The sequence below is a fragment of the Misgurnus anguillicaudatus genome, chromosome 24 (genome assembly GCF_027580225.2).
Source record: "Misgurnus anguillicaudatus chromosome 24, ASM2758022v2, whole genome shotgun sequence".
Classification (NCBI taxonomy): domain Eukaryota; kingdom Metazoa; phylum Chordata; class Actinopteri; order Cypriniformes; family Cobitidae; genus Misgurnus; species Misgurnus anguillicaudatus.
Window position 1 is genome coordinate 25,209,980 of NC_073360.2, and position 16,750 is coordinate 25,226,729.

The 16,750-nt window shown below is 34.6% G+C and overlaps 2 protein-coding genes across 2 annotated transcripts in view; both read left to right on the forward strand.

Moving 5' to 3' along the window:
- The window catches only part of nlk2 (nemo-like kinase, type 2), a 97,883-nt gene extending 88,602 nt beyond the window's left edge, over positions 1–9,281 (forward strand). Inside the window, exons 8-11 of the mRNA XM_055196787.2 lie at positions 561–647; positions 1,875–2,073; positions 3,278–3,371; positions 6,324–9,281. Of these exons, the coding sequence (XP_055052762.1) occupies positions 561–647; positions 1,875–2,073; positions 3,278–3,371; positions 6,324–6,378 (435 nt within the window). The 3' untranslated portion in view covers positions 6,379–9,281. The remainder of the gene's footprint in view (positions 1–560; positions 648–1,874; positions 2,074–3,277; positions 3,372–6,323) is intronic.
- Positions 9,282–12,213: 2,932 nt separating this feature from the next.
- On the forward strand, positions 12,214–14,853 carry lyrm9 (LYR motif containing 9). Its single transcript, XM_055196789.2, has 3 exons — positions 12,214–12,516; positions 13,511–13,603; positions 13,889–14,853. The coding sequence occupies exons 1-3, from the start codon at positions 12,391–12,393 to the stop codon at positions 13,904–13,906; spliced, it is 237 nt and encodes a 78-aa protein (XP_055052764.1). The 5' UTR covers positions 12,214–12,390; the 3' UTR covers positions 13,907–14,853.
- The last annotated feature ends 1,897 nt before the right edge of the window (positions 14,854–16,750 follow it).

Here is a 16,750-nt window from a genome sequence, read left to right on the forward strand (position 1 = left end):
ATGAGACTCAGGAAATACAATATACATGTGTTAGTAAGACCTTACGGCAGATCATGTTGGCCAAAACACAAAATATACCGCATTTTCAAAAGATATTGCGGGCAAACACAGACATTTGCATCCGGACGGGATTAAATTTCTCAGAGGTCCTCCAGGTTCGGCGAAAAACAATTGCTCTGGAATTCTTACGGAGGTCTTCACAGAAAAACACAGACATGGCCAATTCGGACGGGATTAAAAACACAGAGGACCTCCGAGAAGCAAGATTTTCTCAGAGGTCCCCCTGTAAAACTAATCTCGTCCGAATATGGCTAAAGGCATTTTCATTATTTATTTATCCATGTACCTATAAAGCAATTGTGTACCCTTGAGTACCCAATAGATGCCCTTTGTCTGTATTGTCTTGAAAAATATTTACACCCCCTTGCAATCTCTCTGCGATGTCTGGCTACGTATTTATGCATTTATTTGATTTATGTTGTTCTTTTTTGTATTTATGTGAATGTATAAGTGTGGTGCTAGGGATAAAATACTAATCATGTCATTGTCTGTCTCTACAGCCTTCACTTCCTGTCCTGTATACACTGTCCAGTCAAGCAACCCATGAGGCCGTTCACCTCCTCTGTAGGATGTTGGTTTTTGACCCAGTGAGTTTTCTTAATTATTTATCTTCTACGTTATTGACTGTATTTAGCAGTAACAACATAAACAAACTGCTTTTGTGAAACAAGTGTATCAAAAACTACACTTCGCTAATGTTATTGTTTAAAATGTGTACTATATAATGTATGCAATCTTAAAGGGACACTCCACTTTTTTTTAAATTTTGAAAACATTTGATTTTTACCTTTTTGGAATCAATTCAGCTGATCTCTGTGTCTGGCGCTAGCACTTTTAGCATAGCTTAGCATAATCCATTGAATCTGATTAGACCATTTAGAATTGTGCCAAAAAAATAACCAAAGCGTTTTTGATTATTTTTTTTTATTTATTTAAAACTTGACTCTTCTGTAGTGACATCTTATACTAAGGCCGTCGGAAATTAAAACTTTTTTTTTACTTTTTTAAATTAGCTATTTTCTAGGCCGATATGACTAGGAACTATACTCTCATTCTGGCGTTATTTTTAGCGCAATGCTATTAGAGGTCAATCAGAGGCCCCATTCACTTCCATAGTATTTTTTTTCCTGCTATAGAAGTCAATGGGGCCTTTGATCTGTGAGTGAACTATCCAATTAATAATATTTAAAAACAGCTTTAACCATTTGAATATTTTTTAATGTATATAAAACATGTACATGTACTGTGCAAAAGTCTTAGGCCACCAATACCAGATGTGTTGTTTTAGAAGTTTTAATGTCCATCCCTATTTATTTTTCAATTTATTTTATTAAGATACAAACAGAAAATAAAGGAAATATGTACAAAAAAATAAATAATTACATTTTCAGCACTAAATGTCTTTAGGTATCGTCAGTGTTTAGTGTGATTTCTCTTGGCACTAAACACATCTTGAGCATTTTTTTAGCAGAATGAAGTTAAAAGACTAATTTCTTTAAAAATTAGAAGTCAGGATTTAATTTTATTTAGCAGTTTCCTGCTATTGCTCAAGTGGAAGGGGAGTTTACCCTAAAAACTTGACACATCAGTTTACATTTTTATACAGTTTTTACATACACATGTATTTTCTGGATGTATTCTATTAAAAAGACACTGAGAAATAATTATATATGATCACTATAACATTGCAAAAACAACAAATCTTATTCTGGCATGGTGGCCTAAGACTTTTGCACAATACTGCATGTTAAGTAGACAATATTATTCTTTGTATCAAATAAAAATTCAATCTGAATTAATCTGTTTTTGTGTAGTCAAAGCGAATCTCTGCGAAGGACGCGCTGGCACACCCGTACCTGGATGAGGGACGTCTGCGCTACCACACCTGCATGTGCAAATGTTGCTACACCACATCATCTGGGCGCGTCTACACCAATGACTTCGAACCCGTCACCAACCCCAAGTTTGACGACGGCTTTGAGAAAAACCTGACGTCAGTACGGCAAGTCAAAGGTGACTGCGCCATCTGCCCCATCAATAACAATTAATTCTATTCAATTAAAAACTTTGGCTGATTCAAGTACTTTTACAATGCAGGTGTCAAACACTGTTGGTCTATTAATTCGATTTTCTGTCCCGATCCATCACCACTTCGTAAACAGTGCGTTTGAGCGATCGAAAGGTCTTAATTGTATAGGACCTGTTCGAGAGCATGTGCCAGTCATGCCACTGCGTGTTAGTCAGAAGTCTTGCCGGGCACCGCCTGCTCCGGATCACCCGCTGCTTGTGTTGTTTTTGTCCCTCATTTGCTCCCATCATTCGGGGCCCCTGGATCTGCGCTTGCGTTCCGCTGTCACCGGGTATTAGTGAGAGTCTGTCGCTAAAAGCAGGCTTACTTTGCTGTCGGCTTAAAATAACCCTGCCCTTCACCCTCCCTCCTCTTCTTCCATCCTGTGTGCAACGTGTTTCCACTGGAGGATTAGTCAGTGCGGATGGAGCCGACCGCCCGGAGACTTTAAGCGCTTTAGGGGAGGCAGTTGTGTTCGGAAAGCGAGGGGTACCCCGCTTGGATTGACACGCATGAGGAGCTTCCATATTTTCCACGTTAGTGTAGGACTATCTAAGGTTTATAGATTGAATTCAAGTAAAGAGTTTTAAACAATACCACAGTTAAGCCTAAGGTGTTTCAACAAAATTCATACAGCTTAAAAAACATGATATCTTTAACATTGAGTGAGTAAGGTCATGTCAAAGATTGAAATCAATGATTGAACTTTTATCTCTTAATTAGATCATGAGATTTCATGGGCAGGGTCATATATACGTACTTTCTTAATGTCAAATTTGATCAATAAGGGTAACTTAGGATCAGTTGTTGTTTATTTCTTGATACAACAAGATTTAGATCCACACGGACTGCTGTCATCGCATCATTTTACATTTAAATCAACACAATTAGTTCATCGTGACAGCCGTACTCATGTACTCACCCTGCCAATCCCTTTGCTAAGTATTGCTACAAAAATCAGCTTACATGATAATAGCCAAATTCCTACTCGGCTTTCAATTACTTAAAACTGTAAGTTCATGAACTTGGTCTCTACGTACAGCAAGGCAAACCTGTTTTCCTGTATCGCTTTTTCTCAGATTAGATAAAAAGTGTATTTGTAAACGATCGTAATGTCTGATCTCTCATCCTCTTTCTTCTCACACATAGAGATCATTCATCAGTTCATCCTGGAGCAGCAGAAGGGGAATCGGGTGCCGCTCTGTATCAACCCCCAGTCAGCTGCCTTCAAAAGCTTTATCAGGTCAGGATGTGCTCCCGTCTCGCAAAGAAACTACCATGGCGTACTTTGCATAAGAAAATGAAGTCTATTTACATAACCATTAAGATGTTTTGCAAGTCACATCCTCCAAATTCTAATTAAGGTGATGATGTAAAGAAATTGATCCCGATTTCTGTCTTAGTTTTTTATTTGGTACATTAAGTTCTTGCTTCGTATATGCTTACATACACAGCCGCGGAAAAAACTAAGAGGCCAGTTTTGACTTAATCATCATTTGTAAATGTATTGTGATCATTTCAGTCAAGTTTATATTGAATTTCAACAAAAGCAAAGAGTCACCCAACAGCAAATGTAAAAGACTAAGAGCACGACAAGACCCATGCAGATGTGATTAAAAAATCCGGGGTATTCCATAAATTTGATATATTACTGAATTTTTTCCACAAAAAAACACCAAACATTTAAAACGTTAGTATTTTGTTATTGAGAAATTTATTTTCTCTGCAGTATTCAAGATCGGAAAACACTGTGGGCCCTATTTTAACGATCTAAGCGCATGGTCTAAACGGGCGTGTCCGAATCCACTTTTGCTAATTTAACGACAGAGAAAATGGTTTGTGCGCCAAGCGCACAGTTTTGAAGAGTTGTTTCTATTCTCGTAATGAGTAATGGGTGTGTTATGGGCAATTAACCAATGAGAGTCTCAGCTCTAATCCCCTTTTAAAAGCCATTTGCGCTGGCGCAATGCCGATTTCATATTTAGATGGCGGAATTTGTTAACTGAAAAACTAAGCTGAGGAAGAAGACCACCAGTTTAAGATTGATGTTAAAAAATTAATTTGTATTGAAATAGTTTTTTTTGTTTGTTTGTTTTCTTTCAGTCATGGAAGTAAAATTAGCAGGTTTGTAATTGCTATAAATGTATAGACAGCCTACATGATGTGTAGTCTCAAAATATAATTTACAAATATGCAAGAAAAGGTTTGTACTGTGAAAATACTTTATTTGTAACAAACAGGAGATAAAGGTTCTTAAAGGTACTTAAAAAGGTTCTCATATCACCAAATCAACAGGTATAAAGTCATTATATAAAATAAATCTGTGGGGTAGCATAAAAAAAACATTTAATAATAAATGGAATATTTGCATTTGTTTAAAGCAAAACATTTAATTACTTACCAGGCTACAGGTGAAGCTCTTTATGCCTTCTAACATCTCGTAATCGGTCCTCATTTATGTCCAAGAGACTCAATAATAATCTTTTACATTTTAATCCTGTAATTTTTCATATTTATAAATGTTTGTGTGTTATAAGCAAACGCGCGTTGTCCTCTTGGTTATAGGCGCAAATAACTAACGCTCTCTTTAAATAACAAAAAACAACATTGTGCCTTAGACTTTAGACCAGGTTTTAGTTGGTCATGGTGTAGTCGATTTTAGTTGCCTCAAAATAGCAACGCGCCAACAATGCACCTGCACACCTCGTTTTTAGACAAGAACGCCCATGGGCGCAAAATTGGGCACAAATGCATTTGCTATTTAAACAACGTGCCACTAAACGTGAAAATGAATATTGCGCCGGGTTCAAACTAGCAAAAGACACTTGCGTCGCACACTGTGTGCTGGGTGTATGATAGGACCCTGTATCTTTTTTTGTTTTTTTGGACCATGTTTTCAGCATTTCAATTTTCAGTAAATAAATGCAAATAAAACCATTATTTTTATTAGGAACTTTGCAGAAATGTTGTCGGGAGTTGGCAGAATAAAATAACAATTATCATTTTACTTAAACGCATACCAATAAATAGTAAATTTAGAAAAACTGAAAAAAAATCTTGAAGTGATTTTTTTTTTGCGGCTGTATGTGGTTTACCGTTTAAATCATAATTTTAAGATGTGCTTTGTCTTGTTTTACTGGCAGATTATTTTCTTGCATTTCACCTTTTTATGCATAAAACTAGTAAAACTAATACTGCACTGCAAAAAATGACTTTCTTACTTAGTATTTTTGTCTTGTTTTCAGTAAAGAAATCTAAACATTTTCTTAAATTAAGATGCTTTTTCTTGATGAGCAAAATTACCTAAGAAAATAGGTCTAGTTTATAGACAAAAAATATGCAATTTAAGTAAATTAAAACTTAAAACAAGCAAAAATATCTGCCAGTGGGGGTCTTTTTTCTTAAACTCTCAATTTAAGCAAAATTTTCTCACCCCATTGGCTGATCATTTTGCTTGTTTTAAGCACAAAATCCCTTAAATTGTATAGTTTTTGTCTAAAAACTAGACTTATTATTTTAGGTCATTTTAGTCATCAAGAAAATACATCTTGATTTAAGAATTTTAAGATATTTCTACAAAAAAAAATACTAAGTAAGAAAGTCATTGTTTGCAGTGTGGTAGTTACACAAGCAAAAAAAAATTTGTTATATTCAAATAAATGTATTTGGCATAAACGTAATTGTGTGGGTTGTGAATCTCGTGTTCTGATGGTGTTTTGGTATTATTTTATTTGAAAATAAGACAAATATTTCTATTAACACATCATTTAAACATCGCGTTTAATGTCTTCAGTTTTATGCCTCACTATTATAATTAGTATTGTCTATCGTATTTCCCTGGTATTGATATCGAGTATCAACTTATCTTTGTTGATATACATTATTGTGACCCAGTTTAACTTTTTTTGTGTGTGATTTACTGTTTTCTACAAAAATGTCATCCATCATCCATAATGTAAAGCACATTCTTTGAAAAATAACCTTGATATCGTTAATATTGACTGAGAAAAAATTAATGCCACAAACTAACATTAAAAATGAATGAAATCAAACTTTGATACTCTGGGATTTCAAAGACAACAGTAATTATTTTAAAAATAATCATAAAAAAATTCTCCTCCGCAACAATATATGTAGAAATCAACATTTTTCTAGAAAAAAGACACAAATCTCTTATCTCTCTATCTCTCCACAGCTCGACAGTAGCTCAACCATCTGAGATGCCTCCGTCTCCTCTAGTATGGGAGTAGCTGAGGACGTTGGTGATACCAGTGGTGGTGGACATCCCTCCCGCGGCACCGGCCCGCGCCCACCCCTCACGCCCCCTGGACTACTGACCCCCAGGCATCCCCAAACTATGTAGCATTTCACTGGAGTCTAGGATTAGCCATGTTGCTGATATGTGTGTGTACTGTAATACTATAAAATGGAGTTTTATAGAAGCAACCACTGCTGAGTTCAAGCGGGACACGGGAAGGGTTGGTGTGGTCATGGGGGTTGGTTTGCATGGTATGGAAAAGCATACCCACTACTCAGTAGTTAAACGCCGAAGGTTCGCGACGCAGCCTCGGCCGACGAAGTTGACCCCCTGTGGACTTGAATGTATTTTGGACACCAGGGCGGCGATCTCTGCACGGTATCCCTGAAGGAAAACTCTCATGGAGTCGATCCGCGTAGTCCCGCTTTATTTATTCACGGAAGCCGAGTGCGGCGCTTCACGTGATACGGAAGGCAACCTCTATCTCTCTCATTCATGCTTGCATCTCAACTACGAACTGTGTGACCACTTGGGCTCATCGCATTTATTTCCTTCAGCTGTAGTGTGTAGTGTTTATTTCACTTTTTGTTTCTTTCTCTATCCATTTATTCGGTTTGTTTCTATCTCACCGTCTCTCTCATCCACCTTTCACCAGTAAAGGTCAGTGTTAGCGCAACACTTTGCAGAGATGCTATAGTAGTACTTCTAAATGTGGATACGTCAGTATTTAGTGTTTTTGGGCAACAGAACGGCACAGCATTTTTTAGCATCAAGGATCCAAAGCTTGCAAGATTGGCAAAATGTACCACTGGCTGTTCTTCCACAGAGATGGTTTGTCTATAGCATAAAGGTGCCATGGGTGCATGCACCTCAATACGAGAGGTCATGTATGGCCCGTAGGTGGTTCCTACGTGCACCGAAAAGAGCATGCAGAGAAGGCGACAAACGCGTGTAACAGCATAGATATGGGGACGTCTGTTTGTTTGATGACTTAATCCTGTACCCTTGCTTTCCCCGCTGGAGTACCTAGAAACTGGGTCCAAAATTAACACGAGTGCATTTTAGATTGAATTGTGATGATAATACAATGCAGCCTGCTGCCGCTGTATGAAGATATTTTTGTTTTAATGGCTTGATGTACAAATTGAGCACCAGTTGGGTGCATCTTTATTTACTGTGAGAGGTGTCGCTGTGACAATAAATAATGTCTTTGTTACAGGACATCAAAAGCAAAGCAAGATATATTATAATAAAATAATGTCTAATACAGTTTTATGGTCAGTAAGAAGAAATATTTCTGATGCAAATTCGCTATTGATAGGAGTGAGCGTTAATTTCGGACCCTGCCTAGAACGCGCAGCATGCAGATGATTGATACCAAATGTACAAAAAATAGTCAATTAAAAAAGCCAAAATTTCTCAAGGATAAAAGATAATAGGTTGACTCGGTCGTGATCAACCGAACCATTCCATAAAAACAATGGTATGTTACCAATCCTTAATGATAACACCATTGTGTGAGTGCATGTATGGACCCTGTGCATGTTTTTAACTGACCCACAATGTTTGTGTCAGTTCAGTGTCTTCTTGAAACCCCTCAAAGTCCTTTTTTGCTGAAGAAATCTTGGCGGTCTGAAAAAGGTTTCTTTGATCATGTGTTTGTGGGTCACGAAAGCACTTGGGAGCAGTTTCACTGTAACATGCATATATTTCCCATAATGCATTCTGCACTCGAATCAAAAAGTGAAGATATTTAATATATTTTTAGATAATTATAATTTTTATTTCTTTCTCAATGTGCTTTGGCATGCTTTCCCATGATCCACCGAATACGATATGTAAATAAGTAGCGGGTAGATTTTGACAGAAGCAAAAAATCGCCAAACAAAAACTTTACAAAAACAACGTAATACTGCTGTAAAGAAGTTGATTTAGCCTGCACATTTTTAGGGCTGTGAAATTTGATTTTATTTTTGAGACTTGCATATAATTGTACATATTTTTTCCTCTTCTTGTTTTTCCCCTGCACTAGAGAGTGTAGACAACGAAATAATCCAGATCAGTATATAAGTACAAAAACATAACCAATTATGTTAATTGTGTCTTACTGTATGTACTGCAGAACTGTGGATACGAGTATTGAAGTAGAGCCCTTTTTTAATTATTGTTAATTATGATGATGATTATTATTAATTATTATTATTATTATTAATTTCCTTTAAAGAAACACTGAACTGTCTGTGTATATGTATATAATGGATTCACATTGTTGGTCTCTACCTCTTGAGCTTAATGACTTGGTTGTTTACCTCCACAGTTTTATTTCTATGTGGAGATTTAAAACTTGAATGTCCCTTCCGACTTTTGTATTCCTATCGAACCCTATATACAGTAAAAATCAAAGTCATTCAAATTTCAATTGGTTGGAGGTGGTTCCCATCATCATATTCTTGTACAAATTACCATGTTCAACTTCTCACCCCAGTGTTCTTCAACTGTTAGATCACAAAGCATACTTGTCCTGCGAGACAACCCACAATGATGAACATGGTGTACTTCACCAAGAGAGACACCGCTTGAGATTTTAAAATCGAAGCAAACAAGCTTGGTTAGGCAAAACCGGAAAGGTACTACACCTGCTGTTGAGTTTTTATAAAAAGTTTATACCCAGATTTAATGGTATTTGAATACGCTTTACAACACACACAACTATAATATAAAGTTTGAGTTCGATGCTCTGAAAGTGAAGCTTTATTTGATTTATGTGAACCGAAACACTCTGTGGCTGTTCTGTTATGTTTATTTTTATTTTTTTGGAAAAATCACCGGTCTCTTTTCAGAGTGTAGATTTGAAGTACATTGGTGACACTCATTAAATGTTGACATTTAAAGAAATGTGCCGTTTCTGTTTTTATCTGACTCTGAATATGTGCATTTTTATCACTGAATTTTTCAAATGTTTCTAAGCTGTTTGTGGGAAAAGTGTTGACTGAGGTACTTGGCACCGAATTGCAAACTTCAAGAAGTATTTGGAGGACATCTGATATTCATGAAGAGTTTGGAATACCTTATATTACAACTTTATGAACTCTTCACAAATAAAATATGTATTTTTTACATATTTAAATTTCATCCCTATATTATCGCTGTTCTAATTTAAGATCAAATGTATTATCCATTTTTCTAAAAATCGAATTTGATATCCACAATTATGGTATTCCCACAAACACAATAACCGTGACTCTGGATATGTTGGTGCTTCTATCATCTGGCCTTGTATCTGTTGTAAAAACACAACATGTTCATTTTTGTTGCTCCACATAAACATGTGTGCACTGAGATCTAACCAAAAGGCCTTGATGTGACTGTGGAGGAGTACATAGACATTAGGAAACTGCTGTCATGTCTCTTTTGCCAACTGGGGGGAAGGTTCAAAACATTTAGCTATTTATCGAGGTTTACATTACACTCATCTGATTAAACAAGTAAAGTGTATGAGAAAAGCAATTTGAATGGTTCACTTTCTGATGAAAAATATTAGATATAATAATGTCATATATATATATATATATATATATATATATATATATATATATATATATATATATAATGACATTATTATATGACATTATTATAAGATGAGAATACTGTACTAGACAGTTTTGGGGTAAATGTCACAGCTGTTTTTGTGTAATTCAATAATAATAGATAAATCATAAAGTCTGCTATTCATTTTTGTTGCTTATTGGGAAAATATGAGTATTATACCCAGTGTTGGGGGTAACACATTACAAGTAACGCGCATTACGTAATATTCCTTTTCGGACGTAACGGGTAAAGTAACGCATTACTTTATAAATGTACACATTAATATTTGAGTTATTTTTTTAAAAAAGTAATGTGAGTTACTTTCAGTTTAATTCAGTTTAAAATTAAATAATGTACTGAATTAAACTGAACATATTAACATCGAATTACACACTCTGTGCGCCTGAGCGGGAACAGATGCTAGACCAGGGCTTGACATTTTTGCGAAACACCTGCAAGGCCTGAAAGAGATCAAGCCTTAGCCAAGTAAGAAAAAGTTACTTAAAAGTAACGCAAGCATTACTTTCCACCATGAAAAGTAACTAAGTAACGCAATTAGTTACTTTTTTGGGGAGTAACTTAAAATTGTAATGCATTACTTTTAAAAGTAACTTTCCTCAACACTGACTATACCTACATTCTCAAAAAAGGTGCAAAAGCTGTCTCTGGCTGGTACCTTTTTAAAAACTACACCTTTTTACCTAAAGAGTGTAAATTAGAACATCAAAGGTACATATTGGTACTAAATTTACATATATCTGCACCTAAACGGTATGGCATTTTAAAGAGTAGCACATTGGTCTCCAACATGTTGCCCGCGTAGAGTTTATGAGGTGCCCACAAAAGCACATTCTATAGTCTCAATTGTAATATTTATTTATTACATATTTTTTATATTAGCTTGGCTTTTTTATGTATGTTTACATTTTAAACAATGATAAAACATATCAACAAGTAAAATTAAATCAAATCAACAAGTACAAGTTTGGAGTAGACTATATCAAAAAGTAGCCCTCCAGGTTGTTTTGTCCATTGTGATAGCCCTTGCTCACAAAAAGGATGAAGACCCATGGAGTAGCATTACAGCTTTTGTACCATTTTCTGAGAATGTATGAAAAAAGGAAATTAACATGTTTAATATCAGTCCACGTGACACGACAACATACGTCTAACAGAGGTTTTCCTTGTTTTATGGTCAAGTGTGTAGATTCATATTCCGAGCTGCATCTGCTTTTTTGGTTTATCTTGAGGAACACAAAATGTTATCATTGATGTGTGGAAAATTTTGTGTGCAGACATCAAGAATGGCTTTGATGCTGTTAGGGCTTTTCCCTCTCGAACAATGAGAGCTTTCACTGGCACTCAATGAAATGAGAGGATTGTGGGTCGCCATCTGGACGCTTAGTGACTCAGTGCACAGACGTCTCTTCAGTCTTTTGGAAATTTTTACATTCATTAGAAAAGTTCAAGATATCCTTTATTTAAGAATTAAACACATAGTAGAGAAGATTATTTGTTTATAGTACAGAAAGAGTACACTGCAAAAAATGACTTTCAAGAAAAAAATGTACTTAGTATTTTTGTCTTGTTTTCAGTAAAAATTCTTAAATTAAGATACTTTTTTCTTGATGATAAAAACAACCCAAGAAAATAAGTCTAGTTTTTTTTAGACCAAAAATGTCACATTTAAGTGATTTTGTGCATAAAGCAAGCAAAATAAAATCTGCCAATGTAGTAAGCAAAAAATCTTGAAACTTTTCTTCAAATTCAAGAAAAATTAGCTTACCTCATCAGCCACTTTTTTTCTTGTTTTATGCACAAAATCACTTAAATCAAGAAAATACATCTTAATTTAAGAATTTTAAAATATTTTTACTGAAAACAAGACAGAAGTACTAAGTACAATTTTTCTTGAAATTCATTTTTTTGCAGTGTAGAGTTTGAAAACAACCACATTGAAACTCTCCATACAAAATGTACGAAATCCTTACTAAACACAAAATAAATATATTTTACTAAAGTTAACAAAGTTTTAACCATGATATATGGTTTGTAAAACAATAAAATAATCTGCCAAAACCCATACAATTTTACTATATTAAAAACATGGTTACTTTTACATCCTTATCAGCCAACCCCAATATAAAAATGTTGGTTTTTATCTGTAACAAGTCTCACAGCTAGAATGTATGCAACTTGTTAACTTGCATTAAGTAGGACTTTTATTTTGAAAAGGCTTACTTCATGGCAGGAAGTAATTCCCTCGCCGCAAAACTCAACATGTTATAACATTGTCCCATACAGTCGACGAGTCTTAACTTTTGGACTTACCGCTCTAAGCAACATGTTCAATGTTGTGATTTTGTTTATGTAAATAAGTAAATATTAATAAGTGAACTTTATTGAAAGTGTCCTCATGTGTCCTCTGGCAGGAGCTGAGCTTGTGCGCACGCCGCTGCATCTGTATCGCTATCTACTGCGCTGCTGTAAACTACTACCATCAGCTGCAGTGCAAACACATTATAAACATGCCATCAGACAGGTAAACGCAGATGATTTTTTAAATAGAAAAGCAGTTTGCGTTTGAATACTGTATTATACATTACTATAGTAAACATTGAAGTATACTACAGTATTTACCACGGTTTATCAATTCACTATAGTTAATAAATAATAGTACAGAATACTGTCTTATTGGGCCTAAATACAGAAGTGTCAGTAGTCAAATCAGCATTACTATAGGATGATACAGATTAAACAGCAATGGGACACATGAAGGCAGGCAAACTTGCAAAGGTCATCTGTATAATGAATGGATACTGAAAAGGTCATAATTCTCATGATAAATGTCACATTGGCGCATGTATATAGTGTATGGGTATAGTCTTGTAATTTTGTTCAGTTTAAAGGCTTAGTTCACCCAAAACTGAAAATAATTTCATCATTTACTCGCTCTCATGCTGTTACAAACCTGTATAAATTTCTTTGTTCTGATGAACACGAAGGAAGAAACCGATCAGAGGCCCTGTTGACTTCCATAGTTAGAAAAATGAATACTATGTCAATGGGGCCTCTAAACGGTTTGGTTACAAACATTCCACAAAATATCTTCCTTTGTGTTCATCAGAACAAAGAAATGTATACAGGTTTGTAACAACATGAGAGAGAGTAAATGATTAAAAAAAAATTAAAATATTTTTTTAAGTTGGGAAAATCAGTTTGGTTTGGTTTTGTATGTTTTTAACTAAAACGTTCTTGCTGTTACAACACGATTTAATAGCAGCCAGGGCATATTGTTAAAGAGTTAAGAAAGTGTTTAGTCGTCGTTTTGGCCAGCAAAATGTTCAACAGGTTTGTATGTCCAAGTCAGTCTATGTTTCAATGTAAAATTACAAAAAATCTGTTAACCATATAAATTATTGAAAATTCACTTTTCCAGTCATTATTATCATAAGTGCTCTGTGTAGATTTACTTACTGTATATTAGCTGAATTGAAAATGGTCTTACTGTCAGGTGTGAATGTGTTTTTCCCCAGAGCTTCAACAGCCATGCAGACGAAGATGATTCAGAGAGGATTCAGATAATGATTCAAAGAGCTATATCTGATGCAGACTGGATATTAAATAAAGTAAGCTTATTGAGTCACGTTTAATGACTCGTATAGCATTAGAGAAAAGAATTGTCATTCGTTTGAATTGACTTAGAGGCGTGGTTTCCTGGATAGGTTTTAGATTAATCAGTTAATAGTTAGGACATTTTTAAGTAGTTTTTACAAACCAAGCTTAGAAGAAAACCAATACTTGTGCATCTCCAAGTTTTTTTTTATTAAAGCAGCTCAAACATGCATTTTAGTCTGGAACTTGAATATGACTTGTCCACGAAACTGACCCATAATCATTTTTGTGTTTCCCAGTATGCCAAAATGAAATGACCATCATGAAGAAAAAGACTGAACATACGAAAGACTCAGAGCTGATAGAGGGAGAATCGTGATCAAGCAAGATGTAATGCCACACTTACAGGTTACAGATTAAATCAGCCTAAAAGTAGCCAATGTTAAGTGGGTATTTTGCTTAACATATCAAACTTTTAAGAGCTGTTATAAAAAGTATACAGTTATGTGGCCATTACTACCCAGGGCAAACTAAACCGGCAGTCTAGAAGTGACAGATGATTTCATTTAAATATTTCACACAAAACTGAAATGATTTACTGTAATGTAGTTCATAATAAAGATAGAAAAGCAAGGTCTAAGTTCATAAATTTGTGTTTTAGACACTAGTTATGTACATGCAGATATCTCTGCAGGATACATCAAAGTGTGTGACCATGGCCGTAGCCAGGGTTTGAAAATTACCGAGGTTCAGGGTGGGGTTTTAAGAGTTAACAAATGCTATCCCAGGTAAAAAAAGTGCACTTAAATAAAATACACTTTTTAAGTACACTTAGTAAATGTACTATTTTCGTGCACTCATTTTGTGACCTATATACCACATTTGTTTTTGGTACTTCTTAAAATTAAGTTAAGAACATCTAAGTGTTATTTTGAGACATAATTTATTTCAATAAAAATCTAGTTGGTACTGGTATTCTTACTTTTTCAGGTAAACTGAAGTACTGCTCAAGTAGAACTTTACTTTTAATAAGTATATTTGTAGCATAACTTTACATAACTTACAAATGTACTTGCTAGTATTTAAGTGTTTTAAGTACATTATGCATACTTGATTTTTACCTGGGATCTAAAATATTCTGTCTTAACCTTTTTACACTTTGGGTACACACTCTCTGTTTTGGGGGATGGACTGGGACTGCTGGATTATTTATTACTTTTTCATGCAACAATGTTTATTTTTGTAATCATTTTAATAAGCAATATTATATAACAAAAACGTTACAAGATTTTAAACAAGAACTTGTTTAGTGCTCTTATTGTTTTCAGCATGACTTTGTTAAAGGTTAACTTCTAAATTAAATGAAATAACAGAATTCTTTATGCTTATGTTTTGTTAAGATTTATCTTTACCGTTTTACGCTACTTGTTTTAACATATTTGGCATATTTTATTTAAACCCAATTCTTCTACATCTTTGTACCAGAGTTATTTTCTGTTTTTCGATAGTGTTGTTGATACTGTTGATACTCTTACAGACACAATTATGATGATTATTGCTTTTATCTTACCGAATGTAGTATCAGCAATAACCTGCTCGCGCTGAATTATGCGTCTCGATAACTTTCAGTTTCCATGTTGCCAGATATTAGTACGAAAAACAAGCAAAAATAATTGGCCTTTCGTCCAAACCTTGTATTTCAGAAATAAATCAGAGAAATCTCTAATACTAACCTACACAATCACTTTATAGATAATGTCAAAGTGTCACATTAATTGCTAAAACACTACGTCTAAAGAGGATCTGGCAACAATGGGATCTGGCAAACCCTGCAAATTCTGTACCTGCGCCATCGCAGCTTAAACCAATCTTAGTCGTTTTACACTAAACTATACAGTAAACTGTCCAAACTTAATTATATATGCGGATTCTTTTTGAAAAACTAATTAGTCCTTCAAATTTTAGTTTTTTATATGAAAAAAATACCGAGGTCCGGACCTCTGTGACCTCATAGCTGTCTACGGCCATGTGTGTGATATATATGAAGAGATATATATGAAGAGTTGGGTTCTAAAACGCGATAAACGCCTTTTTTTTTTAAATTAGTTACTGCCCAAATCAGTATTATATCAGGTTAGTATTTAAAAGTAAATTCTTAATTTTATGCAAAATCCAATATCCGCCATGTTATTCTGTCATCTTTTCTCCCTTTTTTCTCAAAACGCGATAAACGCCACTCTTCCTTTTCTACAGAACGCAATACAAATTACAGCGCACAATTCCACGCATTGTAAACAAACAATGGTGGCGCGTTGAGTACACAGAATCCTAGTTTCCCTCATCTACTTTGTACTTCGTGATCAACAAACAAACAAAAACAAAATGCCATTAAACACTTTAATGGCATTGATAAACCTGTGATGGTTCTGTGACGGGAAAGAAATGTAAGACATCAACATGTTATCATTTACGCGAGAGGCACTCGGGAGACGGTTGCTTGTTCTCCCAACAGTATCAAGTTGCTCTCATGCTAACACATTGACCCCAGGGGATCTTATGAAAACTTTCCATTTTTATACTCAAAGTCAACGAAAATCGAGCAGGACCAAAACATTTTACAGCTGATCGCTGTGAAAAATGTTAAGCAACGACGACGTCAAGTATAACCACATCAATGACAGTGTTTTTAATATGACAAAGTAAGTGTTTTGATTAATGCCATTAATGTTTATTTTTTTTTATCATTGTATACCACTAGTCAAATGAATATAAAATGGCAAAGATGAATGCACATTTATACATTGATTGAATAGATTTATAGCATTTTGAAAAAAAACTTGTCATGGATTTATTGCATTTTGTGAAAAAAATAATTCGTTTTTATAATAAATCTTTGAAAATCAAGTTATGGAATTGAATTTTTTGTTTTTATAACCTAAAGATGCTATGTGAAAGTTTGTAACAGAAAATAGTGCTAATCATCTTGTCACTTTCTTGGTATAGAAAACACGTTTTTACCGAAATTTGTCAAAATGGATTTATTGCGTTTTGGAACCAAACTCTTCATATAATGATGACAATATAATATCAAAATGTATCATTTTCCCATAATAGTCAAGTGTTTTGAAAAAAAGAATTTGTTAAGATATTGTAAATAATTA

Bases quoted from the DNA above. Each gene is read 5' to 3' on its own strand.
- lyrm9 (XM_055196789.2), top strand. From the start codon at position 12,391: ATGTGTCCTCTGGCAGGAGCTGAGCTTGTGCGCACGCCGCTGCATCTG. The intron at 12,517-13,510 runs GTAAACGCAGAT...GTTTTTCCCCAG, and splicing joins ATAAACATGCCATCAGACAG to AGCTTCAACAGCCATGCAGA.